The sequence below is a fragment of the Hypomesus nipponensis genome, chromosome 2 (assembly GCF_054491055.1).
Source record: "Hypomesus nipponensis isolate SF chromosome 2, ASM5449105v1, whole genome shotgun sequence".
NCBI lineage: Eukaryota > Metazoa > Chordata > Actinopteri > Osmeriformes > Osmeridae > Hypomesus > Hypomesus nipponensis.
Genome location: NC_140362.1, coordinates 13,756,200 through 13,778,103, shown reverse-complemented (window position 1 = coordinate 13,778,103; position 21,904 = coordinate 13,756,200). Strand labels below are relative to the sequence as shown.

The 21,904-nt window shown below is 51.4% G+C and overlaps 1 protein-coding gene across 3 annotated transcripts in view; it reads right to left on the bottom strand.

Moving 5' to 3' along the window:
- Positions 1-1,221: 1,221 nt before the first annotated feature.
- me1 (malic enzyme 1, NADP(+)-dependent, cytosolic) overlaps positions 1,222-21,904 on the bottom strand; it is a 41,198-nt gene continuing 20,515 nt past the window's right edge. For all 3 annotated transcript variants that reach the window (XM_084707303.1, XM_084707312.1, XM_084707321.1), the window contains exons 4-14: positions 12,722-12,797; positions 12,174-12,335; positions 8,266-8,369; positions 5,040-5,149; positions 4,847-4,944; positions 4,602-4,715; positions 4,113-4,218; positions 3,833-3,975; positions 2,909-3,082; positions 1,765-1,863; positions 1,222-1,652 (exon numbers count right to left, since the gene is read on the bottom strand). In XM_084707303.1, the coding sequence (XP_084563429.1) occupies positions 1,485-1,652; positions 1,765-1,863; positions 2,909-3,082; positions 3,833-3,975; positions 4,113-4,218; positions 4,602-4,715; positions 4,847-4,944; positions 5,040-5,149; positions 8,266-8,369; positions 12,174-12,335; positions 12,722-12,797 (1,354 nt within the window). In that variant the 3' untranslated portion in view covers positions 1,222-1,484. The remainder of the gene's footprint in view (positions 1,653-1,764; positions 1,864-2,908; positions 3,083-3,832; positions 3,976-4,112; positions 4,219-4,601; positions 4,716-4,846; positions 4,945-5,039; positions 5,150-8,265; positions 8,370-12,173; positions 12,336-12,721; positions 12,798-21,904) is intronic.

The following is a 21,904-nucleotide window of genomic DNA, read 5'->3' as shown; positions in this document are numbered from 1 at the left end:
TTGAAGGAGGTCTTTTTAGCATCTGAAAGCCTATACACGAGTGGTAAATTGCGACGGTGGGCAGGAAGGATCAAAAAGGAGGACAAATAGGCGAAAAGGAGGACATGCAACAGCGGTCTGGACAAAGAGCTGGAAAACCGGACTGTCCGGACAAAATCCAGACGTCTGGTCGCCCTAGTGGGGATTCACTCGCTCTGCCTCAGTTGTAGGAATATCTCCCGATTTGTGACATTTATGTCCAGAATACTTCTGTTCCCTCAGGCCAGATGGACCCCAAGCACCCCCACATGCCTCATCTGTCATCGTATCTTAACGAATAAAGATTAAATATGAATGACCGTGATGAAGTATAGCAACCGTGTATGTGATGGGCATACATGTTGAAGGAAATCCGGAAAACATGGCAAGCGGAATGAGGAGGGTGGAGGGAGGGAGGGAGGGAGGGAGGGAGGGAAGGGGGGTTCTCGGGTGCAGAGGCCAACTCTTCCTGGGTTCCCCACAGAGCCAGGAGCCTGCCAGGGCCGATAAAGAGATGCAAACAGGGGGTTGACTGGAGTCCTTCAAAAGGCTGGAGTAAAGGAGGGGAGGGAGGCGATGGGACAGAAGGATGGATCTTCATGACAAACAGATGAAAGGGAACAGAGAGACTCACATCACACAGACCAAGGCAATCACAAATGAACCAGATAAGCAATGCCTCAGATCTCAGCAGTCTTCCGGACCCAGTCTTGGGCAGTGACACACCATGTGTGTTTTTAAGGTCATGCCTTTAATGTCAAAACAGTGTTCTGTTTACTGATGCAGCCCTGTACAGAGGCATAGCCAGGGAGCAAAGTGTGGCTTTTATTGATTTAAACACAGTCGTGGTCTGTTCTTCTGCATCTCAATCCATATATCTGACAAAACAGACTACTAGTCAGTGATCTGTTGCATAGCTTCATCCCCCAGGTACAGACGTGTTTCCGTCTGTAGCTAATGCCAACCCTGTTAAGCTCGAGTGGGGAGGGGCGGCGTCATGTGACATCAAACACCGCCACTCTAACCACAATCCCAGCATGCCATGCCCTCCCACTGGCCCTTTCTGGTTGGTTGGTTCTGTCAAAACACTGTCTGTTGTCTTTGAAGATTACATTCCTGGCCAGGTCTGACCTGAGAAATCACTGGGCAGACTGCAATAGCACAGGAAGACCCATGGTGAAACAAATGCACTAACTTCAGACATGACTTTACATCACTTGACAGCCTTTATTTTGACCATGTTGGTACTCTTGGTGCGTAGCTAGAACATTCACAAAGATTTTTTACAACAACATTGTCTTCCCGTATTTGAACTTTAGAAGCCGTCTTTCAGCACACGTCTGTGTCCGCGTTTGTCATTGCGTCACCGCCTGTCTGTGTCACCGTCGATCATGAGTCCCTGTGCACCCTGTGCACCCTGTGCCCGTCCTTCTGTCCTCGGTTCCCTCCCTTCTCTGCCCTCCGCCTCACAGTTTGCAGGACTGGACGGTCATGGAGTCTTCGGGCCAGCGGTAGGCGTCCACGGCAAACTCGTCATAGTCCGTGCTGTAGACCAGCGAGCGCACAAACGCCAACTTGTCCTTGGGCTCCGGATACAGGGACGCCATGTTGTGCTCGTAGGCATACTCCACAATCTATCAGACACACACACACACGGTTTAGTCACATCATCGCAAGATGCATGTGCAACAAATCCTTTTCGATGCTTCGTTCCGGTTAAATGAGACACAAAGGTATCGTCTGCACCTTGACAGCCAGCTTCAGGGAAACGTCTCTGATGGTGTTGAGAGGAGGGTACAGTCTCCCTTCTGCCAGGTCCTGCTCTGTGACAAGCTCTGCGATGGTCTGTTACACACGCGCAAAGGCTTCGGTTGGTTTCCACAAAGCAAATTAAATTAACATTTCCCCTGCCAAATCGCAAAATCAAACATACCCCATTCTCATGCTCCAAGATGTGTGCGTGTGTGTGCGTGTGTGTGTGTGCATGTATATGAGAGCTTGAGTTGCATACTGTATCTCCTACACTTTTAATAACCAGCATCACATGATCAGTGGTATGTTCTACCGCTCAACAGCCAGCTTCTCCAACAGATCCAGCAGACCTCCAGCCCTCTTGAACAGATCTAATCCGTATAGGTATGGGATGCTATAAATGGACTGGCAGAAAGGTACTCTGGCCTAGGAGCCACAGCATCAATAACCAGCTGGGATAAGCTGTGTCAATAAAGGCCTCTGTCTTGCTTAGATACCCGTCTTTGTTTGCTGGTGTGGGTTTGCGTGTGTGCACACAACCATGGACAGTGTGTGGACTGGCTCATGTGTCATCTATAGAGACAGCTCTGGTAGAGATGGGTGGGTTTTGTACACTTCTGCGTGACCTGTTCTCCTTCACACACACACACACGCACGCAGCTAACACATGATCACTGGGATTAAAGGTTTATTACACAGTCCTGAACTAAGAGGGTTGGGGGGAGGGGAGTAAAGGCATTCAAGAAGGGAAGAGAGAGGGAAGGAGGAATGCTTGAGGGAACATTTTGAAAAAAGGATGAATAGGGAAATGAGAAAATAAGGAGGTGAATCTAGATGGAGGGATTGGGAAAGGGATTGGGGTAGAAGGATGGAGGAATTGGAGAAGGTATTGGGGTAGAAGGTTGGAGAGATTGAAAAAAACGTACGAGGTAAAAGGATGACGGGATTGATAAAGCTACAAGGGTAAAAGGAATGAGAAAGGTATTGGGGTCGATGGATGGAGGGATTGAGTCAGCATAGGAGAGGAAACATAAGTGAAGATGGGACAAAGATGGAATGGAGGTGAATAGATTAATAATGTGTGTATTTATGTGTGTGCATGTGTGTGTGTGAGTGTGAGAGAGAGAGAGAGATTTACCTCTGCAGTGGTGAGGAAGATCTCGTCTGTTATGGTTCTTATGGCGCAGGCTGTGACCCCAAGACCAACTCCAGGGAACACGTAGGAGTTGTTACCCTGGCCAGGGTAGAACTTCCTGCCATCAGGCAAGGTCACGGGGTCAAACGGACTCCCGCTGGCAAAAATGCCGCGCCCCTGAAACAACGATCACACAACGTCAGCGCGGCATGGCTAGGATACAGTAGCTGCTAAGCTACCCGAGAACCTCAGCTGGGGTGACCAGAAGCGTGACCCTGAAAAGGAGGGAAAAGGGTCAAAAAGGAGGACAATCCCAAAACGTTGTTGACCGGGGGGGATGGAGGCCATTAGTATAAAATGAAGACAATAGCATGAGTCATTTTAGTAAGTCGACAGTCTAAATTGCAATCTAAACTCCTGGAAGAGTGGTGATGCTTCACAGCATGAAATAATTTTGGTCAGCTCAGCAGCAGTTGCTTTATCATCCTTGTTGTGTTCGGATGATGTTAAGGAAGAGTGCCTGGCAGAACTAGCATTATCCTTGTGCCGTTCTGTAGCGGCATGCCGCTCTAAAGCCCTTTTACCCCTACTTTGGAAGTCCATACCAATGCGACAGAGCTTACAGAAGGCATGATATTGATCTTTGCTGCTCTTAGTGGCAAAATGGAGTTCTGAACTCCACGTAGGTTTGAAAGAGGTCTTTCTTTTTGGCACTGAAGCCCACGCGAGTGGTAAATTGCGACGGTGGGCAGGAAGGGTCAAAAAGGAGGACAATCCGGACGTCTGGTGGTCACCCTCACCTCAGTCATGGTGTAGCCTAGCCAGCTAAGCTAACAGAAAGCCTCAATAACGGCATAGCGTAGCCCGCTAAGCTAACACAATATCTCTGTGGTGGGGTAGCCTGGGCCCACTAAGCTAACACGGTACCTCTGTCAGAGTGTAGCACTGTTCAGCGGTGCACTCTGCCTTGCTGGTGGGATTGCTGAGAGCAAAGATGATTGGACGTTGGTTAAAGGAGGCCATGTCCTTGATGATCTGCTCTGTGAAGGCTCCTGCGATGGCCGCCACACCTGAGAGACCAACACAACACACTCGTCAGCCTCCACCTCCCCCACAGCTGTGTGACCTTTCTGAGGTGCGATACGTATTTGTGTACATCCTGTAAACGTCTAGACTAGCTGCTCCTAATGAGTTGGAACCCACAGACCTATGATGGCTGTAGGCTTGAGTTCCTTCACCACGTCTTCCAATCTCCTCATCTCTTTGTGCTCGTGGGCAAACTTCTCCTTCTCATGGGTCAGGTGGTCCCTGCCCTGGAAAGAGACAGAGGGAGAGAATAAGGGAGAGGAACAAATACAATACGGGCACAGGGCTCTCACTTTCATAGTTTGTTTAGAGGTACTGAGCATGGTGACGTTTATCTCCCTCTGCAGGCAGCCAAGAGTGTGGGTGTTTTGAAGGGACTATCGATTCAAATCTTTGCTTGAAATACAACAAACTGTGGTTAGTACGTTTGTTGAACATATCTTTGAATGTGATCTAATCGAAGCTAGAACCGCTGCTGACTCATGAATACAGTCCTGCTGGCAATGGGGCTGGGCCATAGGTGCGAGGCCCTCATTGAAGCTCTGAAAGTCTAGAGAGAACTAGACTCACAAGCAAATGCCCATGGGTCTAAGGGGTCGCAGGGCATTACCTTGACGATGAGGCCCTTAGAATCAACCATCCAGATCTTCTTCAGGCACTTCTCCATCGGAAGCCCCTCCTTCTCCATCGACATGGCGATGAGGTCAGCTATCCCCATTGCAGCCTGGGTAAAAAAAGAGAGGAAGGAGAGACCAGTAGAGAGGTTATGCCTTCGGTTATAGGGGCCAGTTTGTGTGCTTTGTGCATCCAAAACAACGCTACACAAAATAGTGGGTGGAAGTCAGCAGCACTCACCTCCCCCGCCCCTTGGAACACAATGGTATGGTCTGACATCTTGCTCTTGGTGATGCGGAGGGCAGCCAGGAGACCGGCCACCGCCACGGCAGCCGTACCTGGAGGGGGGGAGGGGGAGAACCATAGGGTTGGACGAGGGATGAAGCGATGGGTGCGAAAGAGGGGGGTGTGGGATACGAAAGCGAGGAGATACCCTGGATGTCGTCGTTGAAGGTGCAGTACTTGTTGCGATACTTGGTCAGCAGGCGGAAGGCGTTGGTGTTAGCAAAGTCCTCAAACTGGATGAGGCAGTCCATCCCGTACCTAAGGACAGAGCAGGTCGTAGATATGGTAACTAGATATGGTAGCTCTACAGTATGACATGTCCGATGGCCAGAGACAGAGAAGCTCAAGGCACCAACCCACCGAAGCAAATTCCTTGTTTGTGTAGCTCAGTTGGCAACAAGCTGCTGCTTGTCCAAGCACTTGTCCTCTCCAAGTTGGACTACTGCAACTCACTGCTCGCCGGTCTCCCGGCATGCGCAACCCGCCCTCTTCAGAGGATTCAGAACGCAACGGCCCGCCTGGTCTACAATCTACCCAAACGCTCCCATGTTACCCCGCTCCTCATCTCCCTCCACTGGCTACCCATCACGGCCCGTATCAGATTTTCCTGTTCTTCCCTTTGGCACTTATTTTGGTTGTTCACAATATGTGCTTCATGTTTTGGCTGCTTGCAATGTTTTTGGGGCTATCTCGTTGTTATGTTCAGTGACCTATGCACTTTGTAAAACTCTCTTGAAAGTCGCTTTGGATAAAAGCGTCTGCTAAATGAATAAATGTAAATATAAATGCAATTAAGCTGATTCTGAAAGCCCAGCTGTAGCAGCGCTAGGTGTGTGTGTGTTTATGTGTGTGTGTTTCACTGTGTCCCCTAGAGGGCAGTGTTTCACTGTGATCAGGAGCACAGTTCTTGATGTGGAGAGAGTGGATGAGAGGAATGAGATGCGGAGGAAAAGGTTATTTTCCCTCTTTGCCTTTCCTCATCTCTCCCTCTCACTCTCTCCCTGTCCCTTCCTCTCTCTCCCTCTCCCTCTCTTTCTCTCTCTCTCTCTCTCTCTCTCTCCCTCTTTGTAGAGCCCCACCTAGCATGGCATATGGAAAAGATTGCTCTCGAGTATTTTAACAGCTTATTGTACAAATCACTAAAGCTGTTTCCCAGTTGGACGGCGGCTGCAAAACTGCTTTCGTCGCCGGGGGAAGATGAAAAGAGAGGGAAGAAAGGATGGAAGTACGAATATTGGGTCGACAGACACTCAGTTAATTTGTCTGTGTCTGTGCTGATAGACCGACATCTAAACTGCATCTCCTCACCCTCTCTATCCTAACACTCCCCCCCCCTCCCCCCATCTTTTCCCCCCTCCACTGTACACTCAGGAAGGGGGAGCGACTGAAAATCTCGACATCCAACACTCGGATGAGAAGTCCAGAGAGGGAGAAGAACGGGTGTCAAGTTGTGAAGAGGGGAGAGGAGACCAAGAGAGAGGAGGAGGAGACCAAGAGAGAGGAGAGGAGGAGGAGAGGAGACCAAGAGAGAGGAGGAGGAGACCAAGAGAGAGGAGGAGGAGGAGACCAAGAGAGAGGAGGAGGAGGAGGCCAAGAGAGAGGAGGAGGAGACCAAGAGAGAGGAGGAGGAGGAGACCAAGAGAGAGGAGGAGGAGACCAAGAGAGAGGAGGAAGAGAGGAGACCAAGAGAGGAGAGGAGGAGGAGAGGAGACCAAGAGAGAGGAGGAGGAGACCAAGAGAGGAGGAGGAGAGGAGACCAAGAGAGAGGAGGAGGAGGAGACCAAGAGAGAGGAGGAGGAGACCAAGAGAGAGGAGGAGGAGGAGAGGAGATCAAGAGAGAGGAGGAGGAGGAGACCAAGAGAGAGGAGGAGGAGGAGGCCAAGAGAGAGGAGGAGGAGGAGGCCAAGAGAGAGGAGGAGGAGGAGACCAAGAGAGAGGAGGAGGAGGAGGCCAAGAGAGAGGAGGAGGAGGAGACCAAGAGAGAGGAGGAGGAGGAGGCCAAGAGAGAGGAGGAGGAGACCAAGAGAGAGGAGGAGGAGGAGACCAAGAGAGAGGAGGAGGAGACCAAGAGAGAGGAGGAGGAGAGGAGACCAAGAGAGAGGAGGAGGAGACCAAGAGAGAGGAGGAGGAGACCAAGAGAGAGGAGGAGGAGAGGAGACCAAGAGAGAGGAGGAGGAGGAGACCAAGAGAGGAAGAGGAGGAGACCAAGAGAGGAAGAGGAGGAGACCAAGAGAGAGGAGGAGGAGGAGACCAAGAGAGAGGATGAGGAGAGGAGACCAAGAGAGGAGAGGAGGAGGAGAGGAGATCAAGAGAGAGGAGGAGGAGAGGAGATCAAGAAAGAGGAGACCAAGAGAGAGGAGGAGGAGGCCAAGAGAGAGGAGGAGAGGAGACCAAGAGAGAGGAGGAGAGGAGTCGAGGAGCGGAGGCCTTCCTTCCTCCGTGGCAGACTGTTAAACCCATCTGCGGGACGTCGCCGGTCTAACACACTGCTCCTTTGTTCCTCTCAGCCACCATTGTGCTGCTGCAGGCACCAGGAGACACCATCTCACCAGAGGTCACCTGCCTCTGGCAGTCTCTCCGTGCTCTTCTCTCTCCCAGGAGGGGAACCTTCTCCACTATCCCCTGCTCCTCCAAGTGACGTCGCACCGTCCGCTTCTGTAGCGGTTGGTCACTGACATCAGAATTGTTCCGTTACCCAGCATGCACCACACTCCGCCAGCGGCCTCTGCCCAGAAGGTCACGCACGAGGGCGTCCTCTCCAAACACAGCTGGCTAAGAGCAGGAGAACGTGCACAGTACAGTTCACACACGCCTCAAGTCAGTCACCGCTCCCTGGTTGTTTGCATATCCTTCTGCGTCTTCTCCCCCACGCAGTTCCTAATCACTAATCCCCCCCCCGCCCCCAGCATCTGCACCGGCCCCCCCTGCATTAAAAAATAAATGAAAAAATACGGAAACACTGTCTGCATTCTGTCTGCACATTCCCCCTGCACACTAGCGGAAGGACGATCGTGCCCTCCGGGTTTCAGCAGAAGGTGTTGTGGGAGATGTTAACTTGACCTGACTAGTTAAGAGTTAAGAGTTAGGCCCCGATCTGTGCCCGACTCTGTGCGGAGGAAAAACGCTTGCTCAGTTCCCTTCGAAAAGAGACGATTAAAAGATCTAGGGACTGTAATCATGCATTCATTCTCCAACCCCATAATCATCCTTTTTCCACGGCTCCGTCTGTTTCGGAGAAAAACCCGGTAGTTCCTATAGCTCCAGGAGTTGGTACTGTGGTATTAGGAGGCCACACTGGAGACGTGCTTCTGAGCTCTTCTCAGTGACCAACACCAGAATTGTGTGTGTGTGTGTGTAGAGACAGCAGTTCCTACCGGTCTGTGACAGCCTTCATGAACTCATCCAACAGCTCATCGTAGGCTGCTCCCCTCACCCTCTTCTGCCTCAGGCCGATGTACAGAGGGTCCTTGAGCAGTTCCTGAGAGACAGAGACACAGAGACACAGAGAGACACAGAGACACAGAGACACAGAGAGAGAGAGAGAGAGAGAGAGAAAAAGAGAGAGAGATGGATGGGGGAGTTGGACTAAAATAACACTCGAAAGTGTTGAGTGTTTGTGTGTACACAGTAGGTACTACTTTTTTATGATGTTGTTCTAGGATCCTCGACCCCCCCCCCATCCCCCCCGTCAACACTCTGCCCCTCATCTCAAGCTGTGGTTACTTACGGCTTTAATAATGCCCGTCTCGACTTCTACCAGGACTCCCAGTGCTGTGACACAGCCTTAGACGCAGACTGCACACAAAACATTCCTCCCTCCTGCCGCCCCCCACGCACACACAGGCCCGGACTGTAATGGGAGGCAGGTGTGACCAGGGCGCCCAGAGCAGATGATCCTGTCTGCTCTGATGGAAGCTGCAGATATGTCACTGTCAACCCAGTAACCCTAAACCCACCGCTCCTTATATGTTGGAGGCCTGCAGTAACAGTCCCTGTAAACCTGAGCTCATCCAGAAGAGCCTTTTGAGTAGATCTCCAACCACGCAGACTCCTAGCAGACTCCTGCTGGTCAACTAGGGTTTCAAATGCCACTGGCCGGACCTGATCAGGTGATACCCAAGAGGCGGAGAGAGGGAGGTCGAGAGAGAGGGAAGGAGAGAGTATAAGGGTGGGAGAGATGGCTCCTGGTTGGCCTACTTTATAGATGGCACCCTCCTCCACCTATCATCTTACAGGTCCAGACTAACGTCTGGCTTCTGCCTGGAGACGGTTCTGCCTGGAGAGTCTAAGTGGCTCTGTTGTGTATGAGTAGGTATTCTGGGGCGGGCCTGTGTTCTGTCAGCAGTTGGCCTGTGGTGCATGCTGCTGTGCTGCCCTGACTCTCCTCTCTCAGTCAGGTGCCCAGCACATGAAGAGAAACTGACGGTGACCTTTGACCCCTGCGCTCCCGACGATGGGGAGATGAGAGGGACGTGGAGGAGAGGGCAGAACAGGGATCATGAGCACAGGTCACTGGCCAAGTGTGTGTGAGTGTGCTTGTGTGTGTGTGTGTGTGTGTGTGTGTGGGTAATCTATCATCTGAACACTTTGATGGGGTCTTCACTCTCTCAGTCACACACTCGATCTCAAAGCTCAGACCGTCTGCATCTTCTCAGGGCCCTCTCCTGTCCATGTACACAGAGACCTTTATGAGAGAACTCCCCTACTTTGGCCATAGAGAGCCCATCCAACAGTCAGACAAACGGCACATTGTCTAAGGTGACATCATCGGCTTTTAGTCCTGCATGTGTGTGTGCCTGTGTGTGTGTGTGTGTGTCACTAAGGTAACTCCAGGTGAGATCAAAACACACGAGAAAGAGATAACATCCAGAGGTCTGCCAAGACGGTCTCTGTCAACACGGAGTGTGTGTGTGTGTGTGCGTGAGTGAGTTGGTTAGGTAGATTCAGAGTGAGATGTGCAGGTACCACAGCTCTGTGGGATTAGTTCTGGTTTCCTAATCCACATCCATAATCCAGAGGAGATAATTACAGACTACTACTGCTCATCTGACCCTTCAACTTCACAAGAGACAAACCCCTCTAAGCAAGGAAATAAATGACAGTGGGTATAAGGGGGAGGGATGAACTTGGAGGGGCTTGCCGGAAATGAGGGTTGGAGCAGAAAGAGGAGGAGGTCTCCATGGTGCCGACCCCAGAGTCAGTTTGACCCAGAGCAGAGTTTCCAGGCTGGTCCCAAGGACACAATTAATCCCATAACCCTCATTTCAGCTATTACTTACAGCTGGCTAGAAACCCCAATCCTCCCTCTGTCTCCACCAACTCTGACACCCTGCCTTTCTCCCTCCCCAACACACACACACATCCCTCCTACAGCCTTGATTCATCCGGTTACATCTTTTTGGTTCTGTCAACTCTTCAGAATAACCCACACATGGAAAACTCTGCTGCAGCCAAGCCTTTAGTCTGCATGATCAAACCCTGCCACTGTGTTTGTGTGACGACTGGAGGCATTCTGAAGGTGATGACTGATTTGTATTTGTCCGAAGACTATGTCGGGGGAGTTAAGGGGATTTCTAAGGTGAGTGTGCTTCACTTGTTGTAAACACTTGTCATTCCTGAGTGTTTGTGTTTGTGTAATCTCTTCTCTCCGAGCTCCCGCTGCTCCACATCTGCTATTAGTTTATAGGTTTGGAAAACAACAGGGCTGCACCTCCCCAGACAGGGAGAGAGAAACTCAACACACCTCTGAGTCTGCCAAGGCTCAGGTCCGGCACCACAACAGCACAGTACAATCATAATGACTCCCCAGGTCAATAGGTAAGAAAGAGCTTGGTTACACACACACACACACACACACACACACACACACACACACACACACACACACACACACACACACACACACACACACACACACACACACACACACACACACACACACACACACACACACACACACACACACACACACACACACACACACACACACACACACACACACACACACACACACACACACACAGGGCTATTTCCCTCTTGGCAGAAGGTAGAGAGTGTAGGCTGAGGACACAGACATAGAGCAGCAGATCTAACTGTGCCAGAAGCAGCTTGTTAAAACTGGGTTCAAATGTTCTAGTGCCAGTTAACGACCAGGACCAGGACACCCTGAAGCTGTCTTCATCCTCTCTGGACCTGGGGCCTCTCTACACCATCCATCTGTGGCTCACTAGTCACAACCTGGACCTGGACTCAAACTGGTAACCAGGACCAGAAGCACACTCAGATTCAGACTCACTTTATACAGTCGTGGCCATGCCTTTTGGCAATGACAAATGTTGTGTTTTGCAAAGTTTGCTGGTTCAATATTTGAGGAAAATGTTTTGACATGTTTCTATAGGATACTGGAGTACAATAAGGCACATTTCATATGTTTGAAAGCTTTTTGGGGGCGAAGATCTTCAATATAGGCAGATAGTCCCCTCTTTTACAGCAGTCAATCTGCTCTTAAAATCCAATCAGAATGATAGAGTGATTTCACCAGGCCAGAACTAGTTCACAATTTCCCCTGTGCTGGTGATATGACTTACTGAAATTATGTTAGCAGTCATTTTATGCCAAGGCCCAGCATGCTTTGCAAACACAAAATGTACATCGCTCCCAATACTTGTGGCCACGGCTGTGCAAGCATACATTGCTGACGACACAATGTAGATGTGTACACAAACACACTAAACGTCTACGTATAGATGAGACCCAGAGTGTGTGTATATACAGATGTGTACACAGCCAGACTATTCTTAGGCTGTGTCTGTTTAAGACTGTACACACACACACACACACACACACACACACACACACACACGTGACACCCTGCCATATTCTGGCCTCTGAGCTAAGCTCATCTGGGGAGGGCTACAGCACTAGGGGGCCACAGGGAGAACCATCAAGAGTGACCAGACACCAAGGAAGCAACGCTGGCTGGCAGTGCCCGCCGGCTGGCAGCTGGAGAGGTGCTTTCCCAGCTGGCAGGGCGGAGGCAGCTGACCTCACCCGACCAGAACGCCTCATCCTGGAGGTAGAGTGTGAGAGAACCTCTGGGAGTCTGGCTCAGTGTTGTGTGTGTGTGTGTGTGTGGGTGTATGGGCTGGCAGGGTGGGTGGGAAAGTTGGCAGGTTAAAAACCTGGTGATGAAGTCTATTCCAGCTGGCATTTCCCAGCTCTCCTATCACCTGTGAGTGTGTGTGTGTGCGCTTGTGTGTGAGTCTCTGTGTGTGTGTGTTACCTGGTTGTCTGTGCCCACGTCCAGCATGACGGGCAGACACTGCTGGGGTGGCATACCTCCGCAGGCAGTGTAGAGGGCCAGCTTGCCCACAGGGATGCCCATGCCGTAGCAGCCCAGGTCCCCCAGACCCAGGATACGCTCCCCGTCTGTCACACACACCGCCTGGAACACACACACACACGCGCCAGGTTAATCAACAAAACAAACGCATTGTGAGCTGTGGCGCTAGAGGTTGCGTAACAGCCTGGCCACTGGGGGCCTATTCTGATTGGCCAACACAGTCCACTCTCCCACGGCCCTTTTAACGAGCGTGTACCACAACACTCTGTCCCCGCCCCAGGGCATGACGTCATTGGCTTAACGAGCCTATTAATACTCCTCTGTTGTCACTGGGGAACTTTTGTGTTATGGGATATATGACATGAAACGTGCCAAAGCACATCAGGCTCATCTGTGTGTGTGTGTGTTGGCTCTGGTCTGGAACAAGACAAGGGGAGAGCAGAGGGGAAGGGGGAGAGACGGGGCCATCTGGTGGAGGGAGTACATACCCGTATGTCTAGCTCGGGCCAGCTCTGCAGCATGGTGGAGATGTGATGGCGGTCATGGATGGTGATGAAGAGACCCCTGGAGCAGACAGAGAGACACAGAGACAGACAGAGAGAGAGAGAGGGAGAGAGGGAGAGACAGAGAGAGGTGGTCAGATGGACAGACAGGCAGAGAGAGAAAGAGACAGTTGATAAGAGTTTGTTAGAGAGAGTATGACAGAGATGGTCAGATAGACAGAGAGACATGTCAGGCAAACTGGAAGACGGACACACAAAGCTCTGTTCCCTCCCTCCCTCCGCAAGGCAGATGTGCCAGGGGCCCCAGGAGTGAACCCACAATGGAGGGACAGTGTCCAGGCCTTTCAGGCCCATGGTGTGGGGGGGCCTGGGGAAGGAGAGGAAAGGGGTTCCTGGGGAGGTGAGGGAGGCGTAGAGCAGAGGAGAGTGTAGGTGAGGGGAGGTGCGGGGCTGGGCGGGGGTCAACCCATCTGGTCCTGTAGGGGAGAGGCCAGCTCCATGTGTGTGTCAGAGAGACAATAAAAACAGGACTATTTGTAGAGTCAGCTTATAAAGTCATGATGAGCAGTGACAGGTCGGACCCTCGTCCACTCCTCCCTGCACACACGCACTCTCCGTTCGGCAGGGAAGCCAGAGCGGAACACAGACGGCCGCGTAAGAGTGTCGTTTAAACGATCCTCTCTGATAGCTGTGAGGTCCAAGAAGTGTCCGGTGTCGGATGAGCACGTTCCGACTCGCATGTGGTGCTAACGGGACCCAGACTCACCAGCTCAGGTTCCTCAGCACCGCCTGACCCTTGGAGCCCCGCTAAGCAGGCAGCAGAACGACGTCTACCTTAGGAGAAACCCCATGGTTAAGCCACGGTCGTTTCCACAGCATGGCAATGAGTGTGCGTGAGCGCGTGTGTCTGCTGACTAAAGAGTAGCGAGGTCCACGTGTCTCCGGTAAAGAGACACCAAGCTTTGGGCCACATGCTGGCCCACGTCAGGGGCCCCTGGGCCCCCTCAGAGCAGGTCAACACGCCCCGGGGCTCCAAAGCCAGCGGAGGCCCTGCTGCAGGCCTGCCGTCACTGGAACATTGACATAGTCTGTGTGGCATTTGCACAGCTGTTTGGATCCACGTATGAGAAATGGGATGACCTGCAGTATGTGCACGTCCAGAGACAGGCAGAGGAAGAGCGTCAGGACATAAAGGCATGTCCTATCGGGACGGCTGCCGTGAGGGGATTTGACCACTGACCCCAACAGGGTGAAGTTGAGCAAATCAAGCAGGAGGCGTCCTTCAGAGAGACAAGACAGATGAGACAAGAGAGAGAGAGACAAGAGAGAGAGAGAGAGAGACACACAAGAGAGAGAGAGACAAAAGAGAGAGAGAGAGACAGATACAAAGAGAAGGGGAGAGAGACAGATACAAAGAAGGGGAGAGAGGAGGAAGTGGGGATGGAATAAATAAAAGGGAGAGGGGCTTCTGCCAGGTTCTGATGACCAGACATCTGCACTCCTGGCGCTGACTCACAGCCCACTAGAAGCCCCTTGGAGCAGAGGAAGGCCAGAGGCAGAGCAGCCAAACGCCCCCCAGGGAGGTGGTACGGTCCTGAGGAAGTCGGAGCTGCTCCCTCCCCTGACCTGGAACAGCAGCCAGCCCCGGGGAGAGCTTAGCTCCAGCCAGCTCACTGACCCGCAGCCTTAACAACACACTCTGCCCAGGAGAAACACAGGTCTCTCAGCCAGAACACATCCGGTTGCTGGATGCCACACGACCCTCACCGAGGCTCCGGGGCCTGTTACGCAAGCTGCTGACGACAGGGCCGTCACCCTGCCACACCTGGCCTGCAGCCTGGGGAGGTCGAAGGTTTTAAGATACAAGTCAAACCAAACAAGCTTGTGTGGGGAACATTCTGGAATGTCCCCCCGGAGGAAGGAGTGCGAGGTGATTCTACAAGGCAGGAAGCAGGTAGTCAGACACACACATAGGGGTGACATAAAGCCTCACACACACATTGGGTCCTGCTTCTGGTATTGATTGTAGAGTGGGACACTTGATATTTTCCAAGCCCAGGGAGGGTGTCCCCTCTGTAGGACAGCTTGTCTCCACATCTGGAGTGGAGGGTTAACAGTTGGAGCAGTCAGTCGACTACTGCCGTCATGGCTGCCTCCTACCTGCTTGGGTTCGAGACTTTACTTTCTCATTACCGTCGTCGGCTCTGTCACAGCTGCAGTCCTGGATGGGTTACGCAACTGGGGGGGCTTACATAACACACACACACACACACACTAGCGTGGTAGTAACCCTACACTGAGAAGCTGTCAAGAGATAAGAGAGATATCGATACTGTCCACAGTGATGTAATAGAAGCTTGCTACATGTGCAGAACTGGGCCGCAAGTTCACTCACATCAATGTGTTTGTGTGTGTGTGTGTGTGTGTGTGTGTTTATACAGTATGTGCAGATGCCAATGTTTCAGTGGAAAAAGAATAGAGACTTAGCACTCCAAGATTACTGCTACAGAGAGAGACATAAAAGACAGACATGCAGGACCCCAGTAAGCTGCATTACACAATGTCGTAAACCCAGACTCCCTCTACCCTTGGTCAACTTTGTGATTAAGCACAGTTGTTGATTTAGTGGAACCCTGCTGAATAAATCATGAATAAATTAGATAGTAGTCTGGTTCCAACATGAACATAGTCATTAAACAGGGGCCTGGTTCCAACATGAACATAAGTGTCCTTCAAATGGGGGCCTGGTTCCAATATGAACAAAGTCATTCAAAGAGTGGCCTAGTTCCAACTTGAACTAAAATGCCTTTGAGTGGGCCTTGTACAGCGCCTGTACAGCTAACTGCAGAATCCGAACTTGACATGAACATAAACAAGATGAGACGTCTCTGGCTCTCATCAGACATGTCTGGAATGATCTAAACCCCAGATGAGAATCCTGGAAGAGTCACTGGTCTCCAGGGTACTGAATGTGTCATTCCATTAAGTTTCACGGTGTTTACGGGGGCCTTCTCCACAGAAGACAACAGTCGAGATGGAAGGAAAGAACCGGAAGAACACACAGAGAAACAGGAAGAAAGTAATCGAGTTTGTGACAGGGCAGATGTGACATGACGGATCCAAACCCAGCCTTCATGTCTGCTCCAGACCTTCTGACCCGGTCCAGGCTTGGACCAGACCGTCTGGAAGAGTTCCATCTACCAGCCACGGGGGCCAGATGCTCCCCAGGGGGGGGGGGGGGGGGGGGGGGGGGTCTGTGGTTTCTGGACGGCTTCAGGTTTGTGTTGAATCTCAATCAGCCGTTTGCTTCGACCATAAGAGCGGAAAGAGAGCAGCGTGGGGTCGAGCAGGGCTAAAGGCACACGCTGACCAGCCCGAAAGACTTACAGTCTGCCTGACAGCCTGCACGCCTGCCTGAGAAGTCACGATAATCAGACAGAGAGACGGACAGAGAGAGACAGAAGGACGAGAGAGAGAGGGAGAGAGAGTCACAGCGAGAGAGAAAGAGGGAGAGAGAGAGTCATGCGTACTGCTGGATGTGGTATCTGACCGCACGCTGCAGAAAAAAGGACTGACGGGACAATATTTGTGCCATGAGGTCGCCGGTTTCAGCTCTCTGCCTCTTCCCTCTCGGAGTGGTATTTCATGAGCTAAGAGCGAGAGAGAGAGAGAGAGAGAGAGAGAGAGAGAGAGGGACAGGAGGTTCAACCATCTGGAGAAGTCAGCTCGGCGCGGTCCTCTCAGCGCTAAGCAGGCAGAGCTGATGCGAAGTCAGACCTGCCAGACCAGCACGGCTGTGCAGTGGATCAACTGGGCTGGAGGAGGGAGGAGAGGGGCAGAGAGAGGGAGGGAGGGAGGGAGAGGCTGGCAGAGCCGGAGGAAGGGAGAACACTGGCACTGCCCAGCCAAGGCACTGCCAGGCCGGCTGTGACGCACATATGCCCGTTTAAAAATAAGTTATAACAACGGAACAGAGCGACATCACAAGAGTCTAAATCTGCAACACGGCCCAGAGGGAAGGAGAAGGGGATGGAGACAGAGAGGAGCTGGATCAACGCGGGCCCCTGTCTCTCTCTGGGTCTGCAGAGGCAGTGCACCCCACTACTGTATATAGACCCCCTCCACACACCCACACACACCCACATAGCGTAGTCCTGGCGTCAGACAGGATTCCATTGCATGAGACGGATTCCCAGTGGCCCTTCCCATAAAACCTACCAAGAGAGACGATTCCAATTCAAGAGCTCGGAAAATCACAACCCATAACCCCACACCCCTGGGAAGGGAGGAGGCGAGGAGAAGTGAGCAAAGGAGCGGAGGAGAGCTGAGAGGAGAGAGAGGAGGTGGAGGTGAATCATCACCTCGGTCGACAAGACCCCACCCCCCTCCCCCCCCAAAAAAAACTTGTTCCGAGTGTCAAGAGTGATTCATGCATGCAAACAAACATACGGAGAGGCGAGAGGGAGAGCAGGTTCTGTGATCTACAGCCAACTGCCATACCGTAGGAGCCAGTGAGTCAGCCAGACGGCAACAGCCAGCTGGATATCCGGACTGCGAGACAGTTCAGGTTGTCCAGTTTCTCAGACACAAAAGAGGGAGACGAAGATGGGAAAGGATGCGAGAAGGCAGAAGAAGGTGGTGATGGAGATTGGCAACGGAGAAAACCCAGGTCGGAGTGAGAGAGGCAGAGAGAGAGAGAGAAGCAGAGAGAAGCAGAGAGAGAGAGAGAAGCAGAGAGAAGCAGAGAGAGAGAGAGAAGCAGAGAGAGAGAGAGAGAAGCAGAGAGAGAGAGAGAGAGAGAGAGAGAGAGAGAGAGAGAGAGAGAGAAGCAGAGAGAGAGAGAGAGAAGCAGAGAGAGAGAGAGAGAAGCAGAGAGAGAGAGAGAGAGAGAGAGAGAGAGAGAGAGAGAGAGAGAGAGAGAGAGAGAGAGAGAGAGAAGCAGAGAGAGAGAGAGAGAAGCAGAGAGAGAGAGAGAGAAGCAGAGAGAGAGAGAGAGAAGCAGAGAGAGAGAGAGAGAGAGAAGCAGAGAGAGAGAGAAGCAGAGAGAGAGAGAGAAGCAGAGAGAGAGAGAGAGAGAGAAGCAGAGAGAGAGAGAGAGAGAGAAGCAGAGAGAGAGAGAGAGAGAGAGAGAGAAGCAGAGAGAGAGAGAGAGAGAGAAGCAGAGAGAGAGAGAGAGAGAGAGAGAGAGAGAGAGAGAGAGAAGCAGAGAGAGAGAGAGAGAGAGAGAGAGAGAGCAGAGAGAGAGAGAGAGAGAGAGAGAGAGAGAGAGAGAAGCAGAGAGAGAGAGAGAGAGAGAGAAGCAGAGAGAGAGAGAGAGAGAGAGAGAGAGAGAGAGAGAGAGAGAGAGAGAGAGAGAGAGAGAGAGAGAGAGAGAAGCAGAGAGAGAGAGAGAGAAGCAGAGAGAGAGAGAGAGAAGCAGAGAGAGAGAGAGAGAGAGAGAGAGAGAGAGAGAGAGAGAGAGAGAGAGAGAAGCAGAGAGAGAGAGAGAGAAGCAGAGAGAGAGAGAGAGAAGCAGAGAGAGAGAGAAGCAGAGAGAGAGAGAGAGAGAAGCAGAGAGAGAGAGAAGCAGAGAGAGAGAGAGAAGCAGAGAGAGAGAGAGAGAGAGAGCAGAGAGAGAGAGAGAGAGAAGCAGAGAGAGAGAGAGAGAGAGAGAGAGAGAAGCAGAGAGAGAGAGAGAGAGAGAAGCAGAGAGAGAGAGAGAGAGAGAGAGAGAGAGAGAGAGAGAGAGAGAAGCAGAGAGAGAGAGAGAGAGAGAGAGAGAGAAGCAGAGAGAGAGAGAGAGAGAGAGAGAGAGAGAGAGAGAGAGAAGCAGAGAGAGAGAGAGAGAGAGAGAAGCAGAGAGAAGCAGAGAGAGAGAGAGAGAGAGAGAGAGAGAGAGAGAGAGAGAGAGAGAGAGAGAGAGAGAGAGAGAGAGAGAGAGAGAGAGAGAGAGAGAGAGAGAGAGAGAGAGAGAGAGAGAGAGAGAGAGAGAGAGAGAGAAGCAGAGAGAGAGAGAGAGAGAGAGAGAGAAGCAGAGAGAGAGAGAGAGAGAGAGAGAGAAGCAGAGAGAGAGAGAGAGAGAGAGAGAGAGAGAAGCAGAGAGAGAGAAGCAGAGAGAGAGAAGCAGAGAGAGAGAGAGAGAGAGAGAAGCAGAGAGAGAGAAGCAGAGAGAGAGAAGCAGAGAGAGAGAGAAGCAGAGAGAGAGAAGCAGAGAGAGAGAAGCAGAGAGAGAGAGAGAGAGAGAGAGAAGCAGAGAGAGAGAGAGAGAGAGAGAGAAGCAGAGAGAGAGAGAGAGAGAGAGAGAGAGAGAGAGAGAGAGAGAGAGAGAGAGAGAGAGAAGCAGAGAGAGAGAGAAGCAGAGAGAGAGAGAGAGAGAGAGAGAGAGAGAGAGAGAGAGAGAGAGAGAGAGAGAGAGAGAGAGAAGCAGAGAAGCAGAGAAGCAGAGAGAGAGAGAGAGAGAGAGAGAGAGAGAGAGAGAGAGAGAGAGAGAGAGAGAGAGAAGCAGAGAAGCAGAGAAGCAGAGAGAGAGAGAGAGAGAGAGAGAGAGAGAGAGAGAGAGAGAGAGAGAGGGAGGGAGAGAGAGAGAGAGAGAGAGAGAGAGAGGGAGAGAGGGAGAGAGGGAGAGAGGGAGAGAGACAGAGACAGAGAGAGTAGCAGAGAGAGTATTGGATCACCATCCCTATGCGAGTAGCTGTGATTTACGAGGCGCGCTGATCTCTCGGACGCCTCTGCAGACAGATCTGGGATCAGGTTTAGAGCAGGGCCGGGTGGATTCCTGAACGTGTCCACTGAGAGACAGCCGGGACAAAAGCTCACCGTTTATTTTTCATACAGAGAACGAGACAGTTTGACTATAAGACAGCCAGAGAGCCCATCTTTTAGGACTCCACACCCAGACACATCTCCTGCACATGCCAGGCTGTGCCTCTCCAAGACAGACACTAGAGCTTAGCAGGAGAGTCTGTGTTTCAGGCCCAGGCGATCCCTCAGTGCTCGAGTAGGGTCACATGGGGTCAGAGGATCAGGGTCAAAGGTAATGGGGCTCTCTAAAAGGGGCGGGGCCACCGACACCAACATGTCGTCGAAGCTAAATCACGGTCATAAGGCTGTCGGGGAAGCTATGGCAGCCTATTGAAACCCTCCTGTCTGAGGTGTTGATGGAGCAATGGCATGAAACAGCCATCAAAACTTTAGTATGGGATGCTTCAGCCGTGAAACGACACATCCATGTCCATGACACAGTTAATGTCATGGAGTAACGCAAGCCGGACATAGTTGGAACTGGTGCTGTACCATACACAGCACTCCTTAACCAACCAACTACTCCTCACTTTACATCTACCAACTTTTTTCCATCTTTTGTACCATCTTTACTCCTTGTGTTCTTATCTCCTGATGACATTTAGGGACTCTGGTGGCTCACCAGATAGGAGCATGCAACACACAGGCTAAGGCCTTAGTGTAGGAGCCCGGGTTCAGTTGCAGCGCAGGCTATTTCCTGCATGTCTCTCCCCCCCTCCTCCCCTTCCCCTCCTTCCATCCCTCCCTCCCTTCCCTGTCACCACTTCACTGTCCCAATCAAATATAAGACATAAAGGCCAAACCTCTTCACGTCTCAACTTCTCACTCACTCATCCCTCCCTAACTCTTTACTCCATCTCCCCCCTCATCATCTACTATATAATCTTATCTCATTACCTCCTCATTTTTCTTTCCCACCGTGTGAGGGATTGTGGGAACCAGGATCCGACTGCCACGCAGAGCATATTATTACAACTGGCTGAAGAAACAGCGTTTGGCTGCAACACAGTCTCTACAGAGACATTCAGGACCTCTTGCTGTTAGTATGAGGGATATGGGGATGCAGCTCACTGAGGTGAGTGTGGCTGAGATTGGGTACACTGAGGTACTAGCAAGCTGTGCTAGGCCTGGGCCTGAGGACTGGGCAACACCTGGTTTACAGTGGAGGAAGTGATTCTCATGGATATGGAGGCTTTACAGGCTCTCAGTGAGCAAACCCTGGCATCGTTAATATGTTCCTAAGCTAATGAAGCTGTTGTCTAATCAGAGTCCAGACACGCCTCGCCTCTGATTGTTCATGTGGGCTGGCATCACATGATTGGCACACTCAGCTGACACGTCAGGAAAGCCGGGTTGGAACCAGGAATAACATGCAAGTCCTCTCCCTTGGCGCTCTGCATGCCAGAAGTGTGTAGTACAAGGCCCCAATGCCATAAAAAGGTCAGCTCTGTTATGAATATGAACTAGATCGATTTAGAGAGACACACACAGAGACAGTGTGCCATGAAGCTTGCACGGGAGTGTTTGTTTTGAGGGTTTTTTATTCCCCCAATCCACCCCAGGGGGAAGCACAGCTGGACGGGGCCTCGTGCGTTAGCGAGTGACCTGTTCAGAGCCACTACCGTTCACAACTGCAACTCGCGTGCGGTCGCTAGTTCTATCCAAACCCAAACACATCCACACCTGGACTTTACAAGGCACACAGGGACAGGGAGGGCAGAGCAGGTCACTGGTTTAACCTGTCTCTAATGCCTGGATAAGAGCTGGCTGCTGTCCCAGCCAAACACTGCTTATACACACACACACACACTCACACATCTGTTCTGGCGTCATGGTACACACACACACACACACACAGATGTGCATGCATATAAAAAGACACACTTGCATACCAACATCCACTATGAGAGACATAAAACTTGTTTAAAACTTTCAAATATGATTTTATATCGACGTACACTGTTCTGGAAATATAACTGCCTTATGCCCTTCCGCTATTGAAATAACGATACAAAAAAGTCACATCATTAAAACTTAATACAACTTTGGAAGTACCTGACACTTGCCAACATGGGGCATGCCATAAAGCACCATATTTAACTCAGCAACCAGTTCATAGGTCCCCTTTTCTCTTCCAGAAAGAGAGAGGGATTTACTGAGGGAGTCTGGGAGGCTCAGAGCTGAGAGATGAGACGGAAAGAGAGAGAGAGAGAGACGTAGAAAGAGAATGACAGAACAACAAGAGGTAAAGAGACCGAAAGAGAGAGAAAGAGAAAAGTCCCACCAGAGAGAATGACCACGAGAAAACGAGAGTCCAGAAAGACAGAGAGTGAGGGAGAGAGGGAGGGTATAGAGAAAGAAAAAGGGGAGGGAGAGAAAGAGAGCGAG